Here is a 21,046-nt window from a genome sequence, read left to right as displayed (position 1 = left end):
ATAAGTCAAGTCCAGATGACAGTGAACAGATCAGTCTGCTTGGGACAGAGATGTCCTACAGGAGAGCATCCGAGCAGAAGGGTTACTGAGAGCCTCTCCCTCACATGGCTTGTGCCAAGTGATTTGATTTTAGCTCTAGCAACTATGCACACATCTGGCTCCAGGCAGATTGGCCTATTGAGAAAACCAGACAGGCAAGCTGTTAGATGGTATTAACAACTTGGCAGGTACCAGTCCTGTTCTAAATGAGCCCTCAGAAACTGTTCCCACTCCCACTAAAGACTAGAAGGCCACAGGAGGGGACCAAACAGCCTTCTGGTAACACTTAGCTGGCCACAAGAAGGATGATGGCACTACCTAGGGCCCTGTTAGCTTCCTGCGTAATAACATGGGATTAGTCACCAATTAGAGTCAGTCACAGCTGAAGCCCCTCAAATCTCCTGGTAGCGATGACGCCTGCATGCAATTGTAGGAAAACAGCATCTATGAGCCTGAGAGCCATGGAAACCATTGGTTACCCAGGTGATGCTAACCCAAGCCCTGCAGGCAGGGATGAAGAGTTTGAATTTTGCATCCTCTCCCTAAGACTTTAGATTGATGCTTTGGAATAATAATAATTTTTTTAAAAAAACTGTTCTCTATGCAGAAACTCAGCATGAAATGCTTTAGACAGACCACATTTTCTACCCATGGTAAATTTAAGAATTATAGAACCTGGAAGGGACCTCAAGAGGTCACCATCCGTGACTATGTAGGGAACCATTTCAGTCAAGTGAAAATGGATACTTGGGGATTCCTGGTGTACCCCCAAAAGCCATCCATATTCTGTTCACCATGACAGTGAAGGGGACAGAAACCTCCTTGCCCCATAAAAGAAAGAACTGGGGATAGTGAATCTAAAGAGGAGAACAAAAAGGAACATGGGATCATGGTATTTCCAACTGTCAGGGACCTTAGAGATAACCTAATGATAGCTATCTTCAATTGTCTGAATGGTTGTGATACAGAAGAAAGAACATAATTATTCTGCTTAGCCCTAGAGGGCAGAACTTGGAACAATGGGTGGAAATGTCAGGGAGGCAGATTTTGTCCCAGTAGAAGAAAAAACTGCCTAAAAATATCCAAAATAGAATGGGTTATTGCAGGAGGTAGTGGGTTCCCCATCAAGGGAACATAGATTTAGAACTGGGCTGGATGACAGAACTCACCATGTCCAATCCCCTTCATTTTCAGATAAGGAAATGGAGGCCCAAAAGGTAAGTGCCCAGGGTCATCCAGCTAGCAAGTACCCAAGCCAGGACTCACACCCAGGTCTTCATGTGCCCTATCCTTTCGACCCTATGTCCTCTCTATAGAAACCTCAAAGTGAAAGTCTGATGACCACTTGTGAGGGATATTGTAGAAAAGACTCCTCTTCAGACACAGGTTTGGTTGAGTGGACCTCTAGGATCCCTTTGAAGACTAAGTGACTTACATTACAAAGCCTAACATCTAGGACACCCCAAACAAAACTGATACATAGTCAAGGATTGTCTTTTCGGTGATGCTTGACATGGAAATAGATACCTTTGCCTGTTCCAGTCTCGTCTTTCGGCTTCCCTCTTGATGCTCAGGTTGATTCAAAGCTCCTCCAGCTTGTACTTGTATATATTTTCCCTCTAGTATCTAGGACAGGATCGGGCCCACAGATCACCCTCAAGAAAGAGTGATTCTCTGCAGAAGCCAACACTAGGCTTAGATGGTGGGAAAAGGTTGTTGTTGTTGTGTTTGTCCTTTGTTTTCAAAGAGGACCAGGCATCAGAGAAATGATGACATGACTTGCAGTTGACTTTGATTTGAGTGAGGGAGAGGGCATCATGAGACTTGGGTTCTGAATTGCTGTCCAACTTTCAGCAAGGTGGTTGCCCTCTCTGGATTTTAGCTTTATTTTAGTAAAATGGAGGATTATGGAAGATAGCGCAGCTAGGGGGTTGCAATGGATAGAACGCCAGGTCTGGAATCAGGAAGACCTGAGTTCAAATCCAATCTTGGACACTTACTAGCTGTGTGACCTTGGGCAAGTCACTTAGCCCTAGGAGACTCAGTTTCCCCATCTGCAAAATGAGCTAGAGAAGGAAATGGCAAATTACTCTAGTATTTTTGCCAAGAAAACCCCAAAGGACATCACAAAGAGTCAGACACACCTGAAATGACTGATCAACAACAAGAAAAGACAGCTCCCAACATCCCTTCCAGGTCAGAATTTCTACATTCTATAACCTAACATTTCATATTCTAGGGATCCTTTGAGAGCTAAAATTCTAAGACCTCACCCTGTTTTTTAAGTCCTTGTTTGAAATTTTCATAAGACCTTAGATTTAGACAAAGGAAGGCACCTTGTAAATCAGCCAGTGCGACTTCTTCCCAACTTTACAGATGAGGAAACGGATAGGCTTAAAGTCACACAGATAGGTTAGTGGCATAGTCAAGATTTGAACCCAGGTTCTCTGGTTCCAAGTAGAGGATTCTTTCCCTTGTACCAGGATGTCCTAACATTCCATCCTATAGAAGCTACTTCTACTTCTATGAGGATGCTAAAGAGAGAAATTAAGATTCACGTACTTCTCTTCTTCACCAATTGCAGATACTCGTTAGTGTTGACTCTACTCCCAGAACTCAGTTTGTATTTAAAAAAAACCCAACACCCTGATGTTCCACTCCATCTAACACTGCTCAGTTGACACACAATCTGATGGTATGGGGGACCAGCCCAGTGCCAGGAGGCTGTAATTCATTGGTTGAAAGCAAGGATCATTTTTTTTCCTTCTTCCCCTGCTTTCCCCCTCATTAGACTCTCTTTCAGCTTCAGTAATGAACCTTTTTTCTCGCAAAGGGTTTTCTGAGAGATCCTCTCATTAGTATTTGTTTCTGTTCCAGTTAGTCATTCTACATCAAAGCCACCACCCAGATTCTGTCAGTGTTTTCTAGGGCAGGAGGGAGAGGTGAAGGAGGACATGCAGAGTCTGAGGGAAACTTCTGATTTCTGCGGAGAGATACAATGGGAACTAACATGGTGGGATTTGTGGAGGAAGAAGCCAAGGTCAAATGAAGACGTTGGAGATGACAGGGAGAAGTTCAGAGGGGAATAAATGGATCTGGGAGTCTGTTGAGGAAGCAGTGTACTGGGTTCCCAGAATCCAAATCCTGTTCTGGGAGCTGGGAGCATTGTTTGTTTTTGCTGTTGCTGTTATTCGGTTTTTTGGTTATTTCCCAGTTTCGTCACTTCCTAGTTGGGAGATCTTGGGCTAGTCAATTAACTTGTCTAGACGTGTTTCCTCATCTGTACCCTTTACCACGCTGTCTTCCTGTTTTGGAGGGTGGGTTTGTTGTGGCTGTTATTAGGCGTTTGCTTTGTTTTTATTTTTGGATTCTCTTGTGATTTTATTGTGGTGGTGAAAGCCCAGTGTGGAGACTCCCTCCCACCAATGCAGATCACAAGCTCATCTGAAGTAAGGGCCTGATCCATGGTCATGCACCTAGTATGTATGAGATATAGGACTTGGATCCAGGTCTTCCTGACTTTGGGCATCTAGGTGGCACCATAGTGCATAGAGTGCCAGGCCTGAGGTCAGAAAGACTTATCTTCCTGAGTTCAAATCTGACCTCAGACACTTCCTAGCTGTGTGACCCCGGGCAAGTCACTTAACCGTGTTTGTCTCGGTTTCCTCAGAGAAGGAAATGGCAAATCACTCTAATATTTTTGCCAAGAAAATCCCAAATGGGTTCACAAAGAATTGGACATGACTGAACAACAAAAACTTCCTGACTTTTAAGACCAGTTTACCATCCCCTCTACCAGACTCTAACCCTCCACCCCACCCCACCCCTCCCCCAGCCTCTCTGGCTTCTTTAACATTTTTTAAAACTAAGTTTTTATTGACTTTTTTGGTCTTTTACGTCGTCATAGTTTCCCCTCGTATCCTCCCTTCCTCAAGCTATCTCATATAATATGTTTCAAAGACAAAATAAAAAAAAGATGAGTTTAAAAAATCGGCATAGCTGCACAGTACATCAAAAAAGTTTGAAACCATGTGCCTTGTACAACATTTGTGGACTTCCCACTTCTGCAAAGGGATATGGTGGGATCGTCTTCTTATATTTCTTCTTTCGAGTGGTGAGTGGTAGGAAAGTTAGCTGGACACTGCTCTTTCCTGCTATTTCTTCCTTTCTCCAAGAGAGGCAATATGGAAGAATGGACATAGAACTGGACATAGAGTCAGAAGAGCTGGATTCAGTCCCACCATTTATTAGCAGAGTGACCTTGGATATAAACTGAATCTGAATTTCCTCATCTATAAAAACAAGCCTCGCAGGGTTATGAGAAAAGCACTTTGGATACTCTAAAACATTATATAAATGTGAGTTATCATCCCTCCCTTTCTTCCCCCAGGGATAAGAATATTATTTGCCCCTGGTAAAGCTTTCTGATTTTTCCTAGTCCTTGCAGGGCCATTCATCCATCCTACACTTGGGCACTAATGATCACCCTTTTTTCCTGTGACTCAGGCGCTTTCACCACTCACTCACTGACAACCGCCTTTGGATCCGGGAGCGGAGTCATGAATCATATGCCAAGAATTACTCCGTTGTCTTTCCCCATGATGAGCCACTGGCCGGCCGAAATATGAGGAGGGACCCACTGCATGAGGTAGGGGGTTGCCATAGAGTGACTTTACATACATGTGACTGTAGATTTGGGAGTCAGTAGATCAAGTTTCTAATTCAAACTCTGTCCCTAACTGAATTTGTAAACTTTGTCAAGACCCTTCCCCTCTTTTCAAAAGGGCTCTTCTTCCTCATCCATGAAATGAAAAGGTTGAACTAAAGCCCCTCTTGACCCTGACATGCCATGACTATGACTTTGTGATTCACCAGAATCTTCTGAGCAGGCAGTAGAGAGGTACAGTGGAAAGGAGATTCCATTTAGAGCTGGTATTCAAATACTAGCTTTGCCAATTCTTTTATGATCTTGGGAAAGCCACTTTTCCTTTCTAAGCCTCAGTTTCCTCATCTGTAAAATTGTAGGGGAGAAGGAAGGACTAGGTTGTCTCTGAAGTCCCATCTAGTGCTAAATCTCTGATATTCACTCCCCTACCTTTTGCGGGGGGATGTGATTTCTGATCATCACTAATGTTGATTTAGGGTGCAAAAGTTGTTCAGCTTTGTCATCATCACAAATCTGTAACATGTTTATAGATCTGGTCATGTTACTCTTCTGCTCAAACATCTTCATTGGCTCCCTATTGCCTACTGGGTAAAGTTTAAATTCATTTTGTTAATTGTCAATGTCCTGGACAGTTTGAATCTCCCTCCTTTTCTAGCTTTATCTCTCAAAACTCCCTTTGACACAACTTCTTGCTATAGTCAAACTCAACTAATCATCCCCCATACATGCTCTTTCTTATGCCTCCATACCCAAGTCTGGAACATTTTTCTTCCTCATCATCACTTTTGAATTCCTGTTCATTGGACAATAGCCTTCCCTTTGCTTTGACCTCCTTGCTATGCTTATGATGTAACCAGGCACCATGGTACAGTGGGAAGAATGCTGGTCCTGGACTCTGAGGGTCCAATTTCAAGTCCTGCCCCTGACACTACCTGTGTGACCATGTGCAAAGTACCCAGCCTCTCTAGACCTTGGTTTTCTCTTGTGGAGAAGAGGATTAGACTAGCTGACCTTTCAGGTCCCCTCCAGCTATGAATTCATGCTTCTGTAATGTCCTAATAGAATATGGTACAGTTACCAGTGTTTCTTGTCTTACGGTTAGCTGTGAGTTCTGCAAGGGCTGGAACTACCTAATAGATAAATAAATACCTGATTAGCTAAACTTTGCACCTCTTCCAGCATGGAGGATGGTGCTATGGAAAGTAGGAACTTAATAAATAAATGTTTGTTGAATGAACAAATGAATATACCCCCAGGTTAAGATTCCCAAGAAGAGAACAGGAGGAATTGCATGGATTCTCCCCTTTGACATCAAGGTTTTGGCTGGGGGAGGGGCTGTGTCAGTCTGCATAGAGCAGCTCATTCCTTGGAACTAACCAGGTCTCAGCCTCTCCATGTACAAGGAGCACAGGCCTACCCGAGCGGGCCTGTCACCAGCACCAGTCTGTACCTCTGCAGCCTGGAGTCACTAGGGATTGTTGCCTCTTGAGATGCCTAATGAACGCAGCTTCATTAGGAGAGTGACAGCTTGCTTTTGAGGTTTAGAGGAATAGAACCTGTTCTCTGGGCTATAAATAGAAATGAATTGTTTCAAACATGTTCCACAATAAATGCCACTATTTTACTTAAATGTGACATGGAAAGGGCTGGATTCTCCCTCCCACCTTGGAGAATTATTAATTCACAGCAGCGTGGATTTCATAACATTTAGAGCAGGAGGGGGAGGGAAAGACTGTCAGCATCTATCTACCTAGTCAGGCCCCACAGAGAGGAGGAGATAGTATGAGCAGATGAAGATGAGGGGTATCAAAGAGGGACAAAAGTCACAGGGACAATTTCCAAAAAAGAGAGGCAATAATAAAATCTAGCCCTTGTCTCCCTGTCGGTCCTGTCTCTGCCTTTTTGTCTCTGTCTTTGTCTCTGATTCTTTGTCTTTTTGTCTTTTTCCTTCTCTTTCTCTGTCTCCCTCTCTCTTTCCTCTCTGTCTTTCTCTGTCTCTCTCTCTCTATGTCTCTCTCTGTTTTTCTCTCTGTCTCTCTGTCTCTGTCTTTCTCTCTATCTCTCTCTTTCTCCTCTCTATTTCTCTCTCTATATCTCTCTCTATGTCTTTCTTTCTCTCTCTCTTTGTCTTTCTTCTCTCTCTCTCTCTCTCTCTCTCTCTGTATCCTTCTCTCTGTTTATCTCTCTACCTCTCTCCTTCTCTCTCTGAATGTAGACATAGATAGATCTGTCTATATAGATATAGCTATAGATGTACATATATAAATACACAAATACCCAAAGTACAGTTAAAAAAAAACGGAGATCCCAAGGCCAGGAGGTGAGTTTGACTTCATAAACATTCCCGAAACTCAGTAGGATATAACTCGTGACTGGAATATGGCTCTGTAAGGAAATAACTTATTCAAAAGGAACAGAATAGATCATAGGAGGAATGGAGTAACATTATACATTAGAGAGATGTGCTCCTATGAAGAAATCCAGGAACCAGAGGGGGACAGTTTGGCAGAGGCCCCCAGGGTGAGGATCCATGGAGGGATAAATAAAACCACGCCATGTTAGTGTACTACAGACTACCTAGGAAGAAAGAGGAAAAGGAGAAGGAATTTGGGAAATAGAGCTAAACTCTGGCTCAGAGGCATAGGTATAGTAATGAGGCGAGCAGCAACGTCATCTACTGGAGTTTTCTCTCTGCCAGACACAGACTATCAAATGGAAGAGGAATTTGTCCTGTCCTTCTTGGTCTTAGAAAGCAGAATTAGGTATGGGGAGGTCAATACGGGTTCTATGTAAGGAAACACTTCCTAAAAAGTGTTGTTTTGTCATTTTTTAGTCATGTTCATCCCTTCATGACCCCATGTGGGGTTTTCTCGGCAGAGATACTAGAGTGGTTTTGCCATTTCCTTCTCCAGATCATTGTATAGATGAGGAAACTGAGGCAAACAGGATTAAGTGGCTTGCTCAGGGTGACACACAGCCAGTGTCTGAGGTTGGATTTGAACTTGGGTCTTCCTGACTGCAGGCCCAGAGCTCTATCCACTATGCCACCTAGCTGCCCTCCTAAAAATTAGAGCCATCCGAAAGTGGAATGAGCTGCCTTAAGAAGCAATACGTTCCCTTTCCCTAGAGACCTGCAAGTAGAGGCTGAGTAGCCACTTGCTAGACAGAGAATTCCTGGTCAGTTACAGTTGAGCTTCTGTGGCTCTAGACCTTAGGTCCAACCCCTTCGTGTTACAGATGGGGAAACTGAGGCTGTAAGAGGTGAAATGATTTGCCCAAGATGATACAGGTAATAAGTATCAGTCAGAATGCACAACCAGGTCCTCTGACCCCCAGAGTAGCGCTCTGTATCCCCACATCCCTGTAACTTACACTTCATGTTTGAATGCAATATGCACTAGGATTCCTGCAAGGTGATTTTTGTTTTTTATATACAGCCCTCCTCCTACCCCCCCCCCCGTCTCTTTCCCCAATTTTATGGGCTCCATAGCCCTTTCTCCTGTTCTCAAAAGAACAGTCATGTTGTAGTAGCAAGAACATTTGGATTTGCGATCCTGAATCTGAACCTCAGATCTGCTTCTCACCACGTGTTTGACCCTGGCTTTGTCATCTGCAAACTGAGGGGGCTGAGCAAGATCAGGGCTTCTTAACCTTTTTTGGGACATGGATCTCTTATCCGAATAATATACTTTAAACATGCATTATTAAAGGAAAAGCTAAATTTCAGTTAGACGTTTACAAAAATAAAGCTTCAATTTCTCCCCCATCCAGCTCCATGGTTCACCTTAAATCTGCTGCATTAGATCATCTTTAAGGTCCCTTCTGGCTTGAACATTCTGTGTTCTAAGGCCCCTTCCATCTTTGGCACTCCATATTTTAAAGCCCTTCCCAGCTCTGACATTCTGTGTTCTAAGGTCCTTTCCAGTTCTGGAGTTCTGTGTTCTAAGGCCCTTCCTAGCTCTGACTTTCTGTATTCTAAGAACCCTTCCAGTTCTGACATTCTGTGTTCTGAGACCCCTCTGAGACCCCTGAGACCTCTGATGTTCTGGGTTTTATGCTTTCTTCCAGCTCTGACATTCTATATTCCAAGGCTCTCACACGCTTTATTCTAAGGCCCTATCCAGTCCTAATCTTCTGTAACTGTGAGCATATGGATCAATTTCTGAACATAAATCTCTAGGAGTGTGGGAAGAGTCTTTGATGTCGTATAGCAATGTAGTTTATCCCTTAGGGAAACAAAATTTTCTTCTAGAAAATCACACTGAACATGCACGCTCCCAAGATTTGGACTCTCATTAGTGGTAGATGCAGATAGGAACATGAAGACATGGTAACAACTCCCCAAGGGAACCCAGCAACATCAGTCCATTTCAGAAGACTGTCCTGAAGTAGTGATGGAATAAAATCCATTTAAAATCCACTTACCTGACGCCTTTCCCAATATAGTAAAGATCTCCAGTCCTCCCTCCTATTCTAGAAGTCCTTCAGAATAAAGCAGAGCAGTTCTGAATTTTTCTTCAGCAGCCCCAATCAGAAAGAACATTAAACTGGAAGTCAGGAGGCCTGAGTTCTAGTCCTAGCACTGTCCCAAGCTTGCTGCATGACCCTGGCCAGCCATTTCGTTTCTAAAATTTTTTTAATTTATAGAATAAAAAAATTTCTATAACATAGTACAATAAAAAAAGATGATTGCATGCAAAACTGCAAATTTGTTCTGTACAACTTGCTATTTCTTTTAAAGATACAATAAAGTTATCATGTAATTTTCTTTCACCTCCCCCTTTTTCCCCTTATAAACAACATTGTTGGTGGAACTGTGAACTGATCCAACCATTTCATTTCTCTTGCCTCTAACTGTAAAGCAAGGAGATTGAGCTAGAAGGCCTCCAGGCCCGCTTCTAATTTTGACATTTTGTGAACCCAAACCTTATTAACTATCACCCAGAGATGAAAGATGACTTACTCTCATCTTGTTTTTCATTCTTCTGTCTAGGAGCTCCTCCAGCAGGGGTGTGTGTTCCAGGAAAGGCATGGCTGGGAGAGACCTGGATGGTTTAATCCACAGGGACCAGCTCCCGTAAGTATAGCTACAGAATTCAGCAGTTAATTCAGACCTAGAACTAGAGATGGTCCATAACCTGCTGACTGCAGCAGTCCCCACTGCCTCAGTAGAGTGTGATGAGAGTCCTTCTTCCTCCCTCCCCCAATAAACCCCTCACTGGCCTGCCTTATTACCTCCAGGAGATTCAAATCCCAGCTTTGCCCCTTACTACCCCTGTGATCTTGAACAAGTCATTTGGATTCCTCATCTTTGAAACAGAGGAATTAGACCAGATGACTTTTAAGAACTGTTCTAGTCCTGTGACTTTTAAAATGAAACCAATGATTCCCCTTCTCCCTCCACCTTATCTCATACAGGTATTGTGCTGGATTGAGTCAGTATTGGTAGAAAGTGTATCTGAGACTTGAATCCAGGTCTTCTGACTCCAAGCCTAGTGCTCTATGGACTACCATGCCTATCTTCACAGGAGGGAGAGGAACATCATGAAATCTAGCTGCTGAGCACCTTTGAACAATACAGAATTTAAAGAAAAATGGAATTTTTAGAGTAAAAAAGAGACCTGAGATCATCTAGTTCAACCTCATTTTGCAGGGAAGGAAACAGCCCCTGAGAGATCTAAGCCAGTCAGGGCAGAGTTGGGGGTAGAGTATGCTTGTGGCTCCCAGTTCCCTACTCTTTGCACTATGCCAGGCAACCCCTTCCAGAACATCCTTCTTAGCGGAGCAATGAGAGGGATTCTGCCTATACATGCCTCCTTGAAGGGCTAGCCACTGCCTGTGTGGTAGGACATTGGTACTCCACAATGACTCTCCCACTTGCCGACCCATGTCCCAAATGCCATCATTTCTGCCTCATGTACAACGGCACACCACTAGCTGAGTAATCAAGGCTGACTCTTCATTTAAAGAGAAGGGACCCCATGTAGAACCCCACTTCTTTCAGGGGAGCTGTTTTTGCTGGGCCCCTAGAGTTTGGGGGCATGTTTTGTATAAGCAGCAGAGCCTTCAGTGAGTTGCAGCTTCCTCTTCAGCCTGCACCTGTGGCACTGCGGCTGAAATTGGAGGTGAGGTTACTGAAGGGTTTGGCAGCTTCACTAGTGTGAGAATTAGGTTGGCTCAAACAGGGCCTGTAAAATGAGCAAGGGGGAATTAGAGAAGCATCAACAAGGAACAAGAGCTTCATTAGCAGATATCTGAAGTGAGATGGAGACATCAAAGCTTGAACAGAGGCCAAAAAGAGAGAATACAGAAAGGCTGAGAATTACCCAGGTGGAAACAGACAGGCTCGCTCTTGTCATCTCATTTGCCAGGGCCCATCTCCACTGTTTCTCCAGAGTCCTCACCTCTCTTTTCTTCCCAGATCCTCCCTTATGACTATTATGGGGCATACGCGCATCAGCCCCACGAAGACTACAAGTATAACAGACTGCTTAGCGATGAATATACCTTCAATTTCCCTCCTCATCATGATGTTGTAAGTAAAAAAGATGATTCTGAGGTTGTTCAGGCAGAAGCTGGATTTTCTCCATCCTTTGTAAAGAAATATTTGTTGACCACCTGATAGGTCTGGTGCCGGAGATACTCAAGAGCTTGGTTCCCATTAGCAACTAGATTCACATGAGTATTTTCTCAACCCCCCAACCTCCCACTGATCCTCGTATGGTTCCTCTTCCCTTTTTGAGAAGAAATATGCCATTTTTTTCTGTAGCAAATGATCCCCCTTGGCAGAAGGAAATGGTTCTCAATATCACCTGGAGTCCCTCTGAAACCTTGGTCAGAGCACAAGACATACTTTTTCCTGAAAAGGGAAGGGAATCATGCTTAACTCCACTACAACTTTAGGGGCATCTCTGATCAAGTTCAGGGTGGAGGGGAGAATGCTGCTCTAGCAGGTGACAGATTAGTTTTTGGACAAGTGTGGGACACCTAGGCATTCCAGCATCTTTGTCAAGAAAACCCCAAATGGGGTCATGGAGACTCAGACATGACTGAAATGACTGAACAACAAGCAGCAGATGACTAATTTGGTCACATCATTTCCCTTAACTCTCATTTTTATGATAAAATTTCTTTTTTAAGAACTGAGGAATTAAATGGATATGGTAGGCATTTATAATGAAGAGAGGTCTAGGTTAAAGGATGGGAGGGTCCATCTGGGAGCAGAAGGGTGGGGAAGGGAATTAGTTCTAAGAACAACAAGCAATGTGACCAAGGCCGCAGAAGTGGGAGGGCACCAAGTTGTGTCTGAGGGTCAGTGCTACTCTGCCACAAACTAGCTGTATGACTGTGTAGATAAGTCACCTTCCCCTTCTGGGCCTTAGTTTCTTTATCCGTAGAATGAGAGGGAGCTCCAAAGCCCCTTTCCAACTTTAATATCTTATATGCTTTTTTAAAAAGGCAGTTGGGGTTAAATGACTTGTCCAGGGTCACAGAGCTAGTAAGTATCAGTTGGATTTGAACTCAGGTCCTCCTGACTCCAGGACCGATGCTCCATCCAGTACACCACCTTGCTGCCCCAACATCTTACATTCTAAGTAACCTACCAACTCAAACGTTCATAGCTGTGTGATTCTTCAAGTCACTTCCCTGGGACAGCCTTAGTCACTGTGGGCAGAGGGGGCCATGGGCCCAAGTGAAGGTGACTGGAGAAGATTGACTCTCGTCCAGGTATAACAGAGCCCAGGCTGATAAAACATGTTGGAGGGATTTAGCACCAATGCAAGTTTGCTTTGGTTCATACAATCTCTAGTAAGGGGTCTGAAAAATTCCTTAAAATGTAAAAAATACTATTGCTTATGCTCTAGAAATTTACCAGAATTCATCTTGCTGGGGCTGAGAAGCACGAGTGGAGATATCAGTCTCATTGGACTTTTTTTTTTTTTTTTTGGTGATAAAATTCTACATTTCAAAGCAAAAGGGTTTAGACCAAAGAATAAATCTTTACCACCCTTCAGTCAGCTAACAAACATTTCGGCGCTTCCTATGTACTGTGCTAAGTACAAAAACACAGTCTCTGCTTTCAAGGAGATCACATCCTAATGAGGGCGATAACATGCTAACAACAATACGTGTAGAAAATATATATGGGGTTTTGTTTTTCTTGTCTTCTCAATGGGTGGCTAAGGGGTGGGGAGACAGAGAGAATTTGGAACTGAAAATAAAATAATATTGAGTCAAAAATATACCCAGGGAAAATTCACAAAGAATTTTTAAAGCACCTACTAGGTGCCCAGTCCTGTGCTAAGTGTCATGAAGGAGACAAAAGGAGTAGAGGGCACAGTTTCTGCCCTCAGGGTATTTTCAACTAGTGGGAGAGATAAAGACTCACACAGAAGAACAAAGAACAACACGTGGTCTGGTGCTGGTTTCCGAAGGGAAGGGTCTTTTAGAGAGAGGTTTTGTTAAGGAAAGCATCCAGAGGATGCCTCTGAAGGGTGTGTAAGATGTGAATGGGAAGAGAGATAGGAGGAGGGCATTGCCGATAGGTGGAAACAGTTTGGGAAAAAGAAGAGAAATGGAGAATAAGCCTAGTGTGCCTGGGCATAGAGAGAAGATTGGTCTGACAAAGGGGGGGAGGGACCGTGAATAATTGGGAGCAGGGAGACATACATTTGGACGCGTCAGGTGGGGCCAGGTTATGAACATCAAGTGGAGGATTTCAGAATGACGCTATCAGCAGTAGGGATGCATTGTAAGCTCCTGGACAGGAAGGTAAACTAACTGAAAGCATAGTTTGCTGAGAAGACATGGTAGTGACAACCTAGTGTAAGCTTGTTGGGAGCCGAGATCATAAGGCCTTCAACCTCTCTAAATCTGTTTCTTTCTGTAAAATGGACGTAATAATATTTCCACTACGTTCTTGACAGCACTATCATCGGGAAAAGGCTTTTATAAATCTTCAAGTGCTATTGAAATGTGAGTCATTATTAATCCTCCTTTGTTTCTGCTCCTTCTCAAGGAACTTTGTATTTTTCCCTTGTAAGCGTTTCTGTTAAAGAAGAAATAAGCACCCTCTCCTCCCCCTGTGTTCTTTTTAGATCCAGAAGGAATGTTTATCCTGCAGAGGGGCGGTGGCTGTGTTTGACATGTCTTACTTTGGGAAATTCTATCTGGTGGGTCCCGAAGCCAGGAAGGCTGCAGATTGGCTCTTCTCAGCTGATGTCCACAAAAACCCAGGTAGAGGAGGGGGGGAATCTCAGATAACTGGATCGTTCATGCTGCCCCCATGATTCTTTTTTTTTTTTTTTCATGGAAACCAAGGGTAACTGAGAGAATTTGGTCACCGTTTTGTGATTGTTTGAATGAACTTCCATTCTTAGATCCCCTGACCCCCACCTGCTGTCAGGTCTTGGTAGCACCAGATGTTTCAGTTCTGGGACTTTGAGCTAAATTTTTGTAAAGGGGACTCCAACAGCTTCAGAAATTCTTTGAGAAGCTCTATTCCCCTAAGCTCCAAGGTCTACAGGGTGGCTCAAGCAGTCACCATGCCTACAGGCCTTGTCCTAGAGAGGCTGGATGCATGAATACAGATCTAAAGTGATTCATGGTCAATTTATCTGGCCTTAGGAAGGAAGGAGAGAAGGCATTGAAAGTAATGTCTCAATTTCTTTAAAAAACATTTCCCCCATTTATTGTGTTCAAATGTGGATCAAATTTTCAGGCTAGGTAGAGTAGAAAGAAAGTGGGTTTTGCTTGGCGGTTCTAGTCTTGGCTCTGTTCCTAACACACTATGCTCTGGAGACAGTCAGCCCCACCCCCTCCCCTGTTCACCCCTTCACCCCTCCTAACACCCTCCCTCAATTTCCTTATCTCTTTAGTGATGGGTTTGGATAATATGATCCCTACAGTCATAGAGTTAAAGCTGGACCTTCCAAGGTCACCCAGGCATGTTATTATGGAGGCAGAACTGGAAGGGAACTTATAGATCATCGGGTCCCATGCCCTCATTTTAAAGACGAGGAACCTAAAGAATAGAGAAGCCATGTAACCTCCCCTCCCCCACCAAAGTCATATAAGTAACAAGTGGCAGTGCCAGTCCTTCTAGCTCTCATACTAGATGCATCTCTAAGCTGGTCTACATCATCCCATCTAACTAGGAATCTATCCTGTGTTTAAGGACCCCCAAAGAGAGATATTCCATAGTATCCCTCAGGTAATACTTCCAATAGTCAGAATTTTCTCAATATTGGAAAGCTATTCACTACATCTGTCCTAAATTTCTTGTGTTGCCAAGAAGAACTAGTTCTGGGCCCAATGTAGATGGAAAAGTAGCCTCTATGAAATGCAAAGCTGGCTTGATGCCGCCATTAAAGAAGGTGAAGGAAGAAACTAGACCCTGAGTGAATCCAGAAAAAATGGAAATTGAGCAAGATGCTTGGGAAAGGAAAAAGTCCCAGCTTCCTGTGGAAGGATAATTGGGTAAGTGGCTTCTCTATTGGCCACACTAGATGAAAGAACTAGAATTATTTACTGTGCACCCATCACAGGAATCTCAGCATGGACTCATGTGCCCTTATCTCCATTGGCTCTAATCTGGGATCCCTGTCTGTCCAAGGGGATGTCTTCTTCGTCACTCTCAGCCCTTTTATTCTCCATCCTCTTCGACTCTAGTTCATGGACATGACATGGGACTCTTGGCCTAATCACCAGTTCTCTCTGGACCAATCTCACATACAATCATCTGTCCTCCAAAAGGCTGTTTCCTCCCTTTCCCAGGCTCCACAGTGTACACCTGCATGTTGAATCACCGGGGAGGAACTGAGAGTGACTTGACAGTAAGTCGCCTAGCTCCAGACCCTGAGGCCTTGCCACTCACCCCTTCATTTGAAGGTAAGATATACCCCAAGTTACATTGCATCAGTGGCTTATTTTTGGAGGAAGCAACAAAGCAACCCCAAATGTTTAATTTCAAGAACCTGAGTCTTTCAATTGGGGACAATGAGGTCTAGAAACTAAAATCTCCCACAGAGCTGGCTTTGCCTAATTCTTCCCTCTGCAATTATATAGTTTAACCTGTGGGTGGGTGACCAGGTGTGGCATAATTGGAGGCCTCATTGTGTGGTAAAAGTAGGGCTTCATCAGATTCCTCAACAGGGGCAGTGAGTACTCAGTGATTATGTCTATGAATGTGCCTGTGGCTTACAGGAGGCCTTGACTGTGGGCTAGTTTTTATAAAAGAAGCCTGTTGAGAACCTGTGGTTGGTTGGTTTAGCTGGCAGAATACAATGTTAATGAATTCACAATCTTTCATCCCAGGTCTGCCACACTAATTGTGTAACCTCGGACAAATTAAGGCTCTGCTTTGGGTCTCACTATTTATGCTCCCTATGCTCTAAATCTATGATTCTGTGGGCTAAGTTCATTTTTACCCCCACCCTACCCTGCTACTCCTCTCCCATTTCCCTCCTCCCCACCTCCAGGGGTCAATGAACTTCATTCACTCTGCTGCCTGGCCACAAATGGCAGCCCCCATCCTGGCTGCTGTTATATAAATGCCTGGCCTTTCAAGGGAATTGGGGGATGATTCAGAGTTAATCCGCCTTCCACCCTACTGGAAAACCATTTAAATGGATAGGATTGCTGCCTTTTTAACAGAAAGGCCACCGTTAGCTAGTGACAGTGTGTTTGAAGAAGGAAGTTACATTAATTGTGCTACTCTCACTTAAACTGTGAAATATGAAGGCTCACAGCCTCTAGAACATGATGTGAGTTGTCCTTCCCTGTGCAGGCATCCAGATCCCCTGCATGTCTGAAATCTGCAAGACTCTAGTCCTGATTGTGTTCCATACCAGTAGATTCCTCCCTTTTAACTAACCTAGGTCATGCTGCCATGATCAAGTGTCATCCACTCACTATAGACTGAGCACACCACCTCTACCCTCTCCAGCACTCACCTTCACACAGATACTGGTGCCGAATCCTGGACAAAAGGAATAAGACACAGTCTTTCTCTGGGAGCAGTCTGCAGTCCATCTGAGAAGTCAGAACACACACAATTCAAAGAGACTAAAGATCACTGACAAAGTGACATTGAATAGAATCAAAGAATATTAGAGATGGAAAGAACCTTGGAATAAAGAATATCAGAACATGAAGTGACCTTGGAATGGAATGTTAGAATGTACAATGTCAAAGCAAGTAGTTACCTTGGAATCTACAATGTCAGAACTGGAGGAAATCTTAATACATAGAATGTTAGAACGTAGATTATCAAAGCAAAAAGTGACCCTAAAACATAAAATTTCACAACTGGAAGAAACATAGAATGCCCCAGAGCAAAAAGTGACCTCGGAAAGCAGAGTGTTAAAGCTGGAAGAGACCTTAGATAATAGAATGTTAGAACATGGTGTATCAAAGCAAAAAGTGACTTTGTAACATAAAACAACAGAACTGGAAAGGACCTTAGATGCTAGAATGTTAGAACGTACTATATCAGAGTAAAAAGTGACCTTGAAATATAGAATGTCAGAGCTGGAAGAGACTTTAGAACAGGGGTTCTTCCCCTGAGATCTGTGAACAGATTTCAAGGTGTCCACGAATTTTGATGAAAAAAAAAACTGTTTTAATTTTCACAAACTTCTAACTGAAATTTAGCATTTTCTTCAATTGTGAATTTAAAAATATATACACACAGATATATACATACAATATATACACATATACACATATGTATGTATGTATGTATGTATGTATTCTGGGTAGGGATTCATAGGCTTATGCTATACCAAAGTAGTCCATGATACAAAAATGGTTCAGAACTCTGCCTTAGAACATAGAATGTCAGAATGATAAAGGATCTTAGAACAGTCTTAGAGAAGGCAAGGACATTGGCAGTTACCTAGTCCAAAGGCTTCATTTCACAGATGGTGAGGGAACAGGGGAGGTCACTCGCCCAGGGTTACACTATGATTTAGTGGCATAGTCTCAATGAGAATCTTTCTAGGTCTCCTTATCCTCAAGGTTTTATGCCACAGAACAGACTGATGATCAGAGTTCTGAGGGTGACCAATGTAAGGGCAATGAAGAAGAGTAGCTTATCTACTGCTGAAATACAAAAAATGCTGGTCTCCGTGCTGGGCTTTGGGGAAACTCCTAGGCATATCTCCTTCTGCATTGGGAGTTAGCAGTGAGGTTGAGTAAGTTCATAGACTCATGGAATGCTGCAGCTAGAAGGTAACTTTCAGGTCATCCAGGCCATCATCCCTCTCATTTTACAGATAAGGAAACTGAGGCTTAGAAATGAAAAGTGGTTTCCCCAGTGTCTATTTGGTACCAGGGAGGAAAGAGCACAATTATTAGACTAGGTGATAGGGAAATGTGCTAATTGATTCTCAGAGTGTTTTGTGCTGAAGCTTGGCACCTAAGAATAAAATTAAACTGTTTCGTGGTGAGGAAGTTTGCACGTAGCTCTGCTTTTTGAACCTGCTAGCATGAGCTTGTAGGTGCTTAGCAAGGTACTGCTGTTTTATTCTCATCATGGGGCCTTCTTCTCCCAGTGGAATAGATGTTTCAGTGATTACAGGGCTGATGCCAAGTTTTCAGATAGCACCTAAGGAACTCAAATCTGGCCAAGCCCAGGATCTGGCCTCAGTCTCTAAAACAGCATTGCTCCAGCATCGAAAGCATCCCATTTTTGCCTAGGGAGTCAAGAAGCTGAGAAGGACCTCCAGATTGGAGGAAGAGGTGGTTCCACCAGCCTCTGCACTGGTCAGATTATATCTGCAGTATTGCATGTAGTCTTGGACACGGAATTTAGGAAGGACACTATCAAATTGGGTCACATCCATAGAAAGGCACCAGAGAGGGAAAAGAACCAGAAATTATGCTATTCCAGAATTTGTTTAAAGTAGTGGGAATGTTGAGTCTGGAGGAGAGAAGACTTTGTGGACACCCAAAAGCAACCTTCAAATATTTGAAGGGCCTTCTAATGTAGAAGAGTGCCTTGCATATACTAGGTGTTTTATAAATGGTTTTTGTTGGAAAAGGTACTATGCCGATTGGCCACAAGGAACAGAATTGGGACCAATGGGTAGATGTTGTAGAGAGTCAGATTTTAGCTCCATATAAAGAGAAATTTCCCAACAACTGGAGCTGCTACAAGGCATAATGAGCTACTTCGGGAGGTTTCTTTATCACTGGAAGTTTTCAGAGAGAAGCCACTTGTTAAAAATATTTCCTTTGATATTCAGGTTGGGCCAGCCAATTGGGCTAGATGACCTTTGAGGTTCCTTCTGCTTGTGAGATTTTTAAGATGCTAAATCATTATTTGAAATCGTCTGAGCATCTTCTGTCTCCATGATCTCCAGGGCAGAGGAACTCACTAAATGGTAATGGTGGAAAAACCACTGAGAATCCAGACCTGGTTCTGAGTTCCAGTTCTACCACTCACTTGCTATGTGACCTTGGGCAAGTCACATGGCCCTTTTGAGCCTCAGTTTCTTCCTCTGTAAAAGGAGAGATAACAATACTTAGATTGCCTACATTATGGGGCTGTTAGGAGGAAAATGCTTTGTCAACTAAAAATACTATGTAGATATGAGTTCTCTTTTTAATACGCAATTTTTAGTGACATCTTTTGGGTTTTTATATCACCAAATCTCCAGTATCAGATCCCTCCTGTATAACAAACACTATTTTTAAAAACAAAAGAGAAAAAGGAGAGGGAAAAGCAAAGCTCATCAGTATATTAAAAAGTCTGAAAATATGTGTGTCAGCTAACACTTGTGGCCCTCCCTGCCTCCTTTGCCAAGGGGTGGGGTGGGAAAGTAGTCTCATATCTCTTCTTTCCTGCTGTGCTTATTCTTTAAAATTTTGCATCATTCACTATTAATCTTTTTAGTGGTTAATCTTTCCCTTAACACAGTTGTAATCATTGCGTGTATTGGATTGTTGGCTCTGCTTCCTTCACTCAGCATCAGTTCATGAAGATCTCTCAATGCTTCTCTCTATTCACCACATTTGTCACTTCTTACACACAGCACAGTAATATTCCATTGCATTCAGTTGAAGGGAAGGAAGAAAGACCAAATACTTTTATTAAGCACCTACTATGGACCAGGCGTCATACTAAGCACTAATGTTCCATTTGATCTTTACAACAACCCTGTGAGGTAGGTGCTATTATTATGTTCATGTTACAGTTAAGGAATCGGAGGCAGATCAAGGTTAAGTGACTTTCCCACCGTCACACGACTGAGAGGGCCATATCAGAACTCCCATCTTCTTGACTCCAGCCCCAGTGTTACATCGATTGCACCAACTAGCTGTCTCAGGTGTATGATGGTTTGTTTACCTATTGCCCAATCAACGGCATCTACTTGGTTTCCGATTCTTGACGATCGCAAAAAAGTGCTATATAAATATTTTGATGTGTTTGGAGACTTTATCACTGGCTTCTTTGGGATCTGAGCCTAGTAATGGAATTTACATGAGTTCTTCTAATTAGTATCAGAATGTCTGTCTCCCAAAACTTCCCAAGCCTTTTCTGTCCTTGGTTTAGTACAGAAAGAGGATTTTCTTGGGCAAGCTCCAAAGACCCTAACCACCCCCCTCCCCCCGGTGAGAATGTTATCTTTGATAGGGGAGATTTGAGGGATGATTTGGTGGAAGCCAGGGTTTTCATTCCTGATGTCAGTAAGGATGCAGCGTATTATACTAGGAATGAGCTTTGGAGTCAGACATCTGGGTTCGAATCCCAGCTCTTCCCTTACTTACTCCCTGTGTGACCTTGGTCAGCTTAACTTCTCTGGTTTTCAGTTCCCTCATCTCTAAAATGAGGGAGTTGGACTATTGGTCTAGATCTCATCTGAGGTGCCTTCCAGATCTCAATCTAATTTAAATGAATTATGGATTCTAAATAGTCCAGCAATCCCATAATAACCCACTGTGGGTCTATCTTTCTTGTAGAGATTTTCTGAAACCAGTTATATTTTTCAGCCAACATCACCTCTTGGGCATGCTGACTTCTGCATGCTTAAGCTCTCCTTTGTAAAATAAGAATGGCCTTCGGTTTTCCCTAAAACTACCTTCTTTAATGGTCAAAGCTGAGTCTTTAGTTCTAAGTTCTAGGGCTTAGTGAAAATTATTTTCCTTCCTCTTACAGTTTTTAGAGATTTCATCATATCCATCATTCAAGTAACATTTACTGAGTCCCTACTTTGTGCAAGACCCTGTGCTAGATACCATGGGGATGAATAAGACATTATGCCTGTCCTCAGGGATCTTAAAGTCTGAATGGGGGCAACCAGATGCACGTGCACATGCAGGCACATGTGCATTCAC

The 21,046-nt window shown here is 43.2% G+C and overlaps 1 protein-coding gene across 1 annotated transcript in view; it reads left to right on the top strand.

The window, feature by feature from the left end:
• SARDH (sarcosine dehydrogenase) overlaps positions 1 to 21,046 on the top strand; it is a 135,242-nt gene that overhangs the window by 43,333 nt on the left and 70,863 nt on the right. Inside the window, 5 exon segments of the mRNA XM_036749434.1 lie at positions 4,546 to 4,687; positions 9,699 to 9,782; positions 11,127 to 11,240; positions 13,804 to 13,942; positions 15,482 to 15,595. Of these exon segments, the coding sequence (XP_036605329.1) occupies positions 4,546 to 4,687; positions 9,699 to 9,782; positions 11,127 to 11,240; positions 13,804 to 13,942; positions 15,482 to 15,595 (593 nt within the window).

Source organism: Trichosurus vulpecula, chromosome 3, assembly GCF_011100635.1.
Source record: "Trichosurus vulpecula isolate mTriVul1 chromosome 3, mTriVul1.pri, whole genome shotgun sequence".
NCBI classification, from domain to species: domain Eukaryota; kingdom Metazoa; phylum Chordata; class Mammalia; order Diprotodontia; family Phalangeridae; genus Trichosurus; species Trichosurus vulpecula.
The sequence above is the reverse complement of the archived record's forward strand: the minus strand, read 5'-3'. Positions and strand labels throughout refer to the sequence as shown.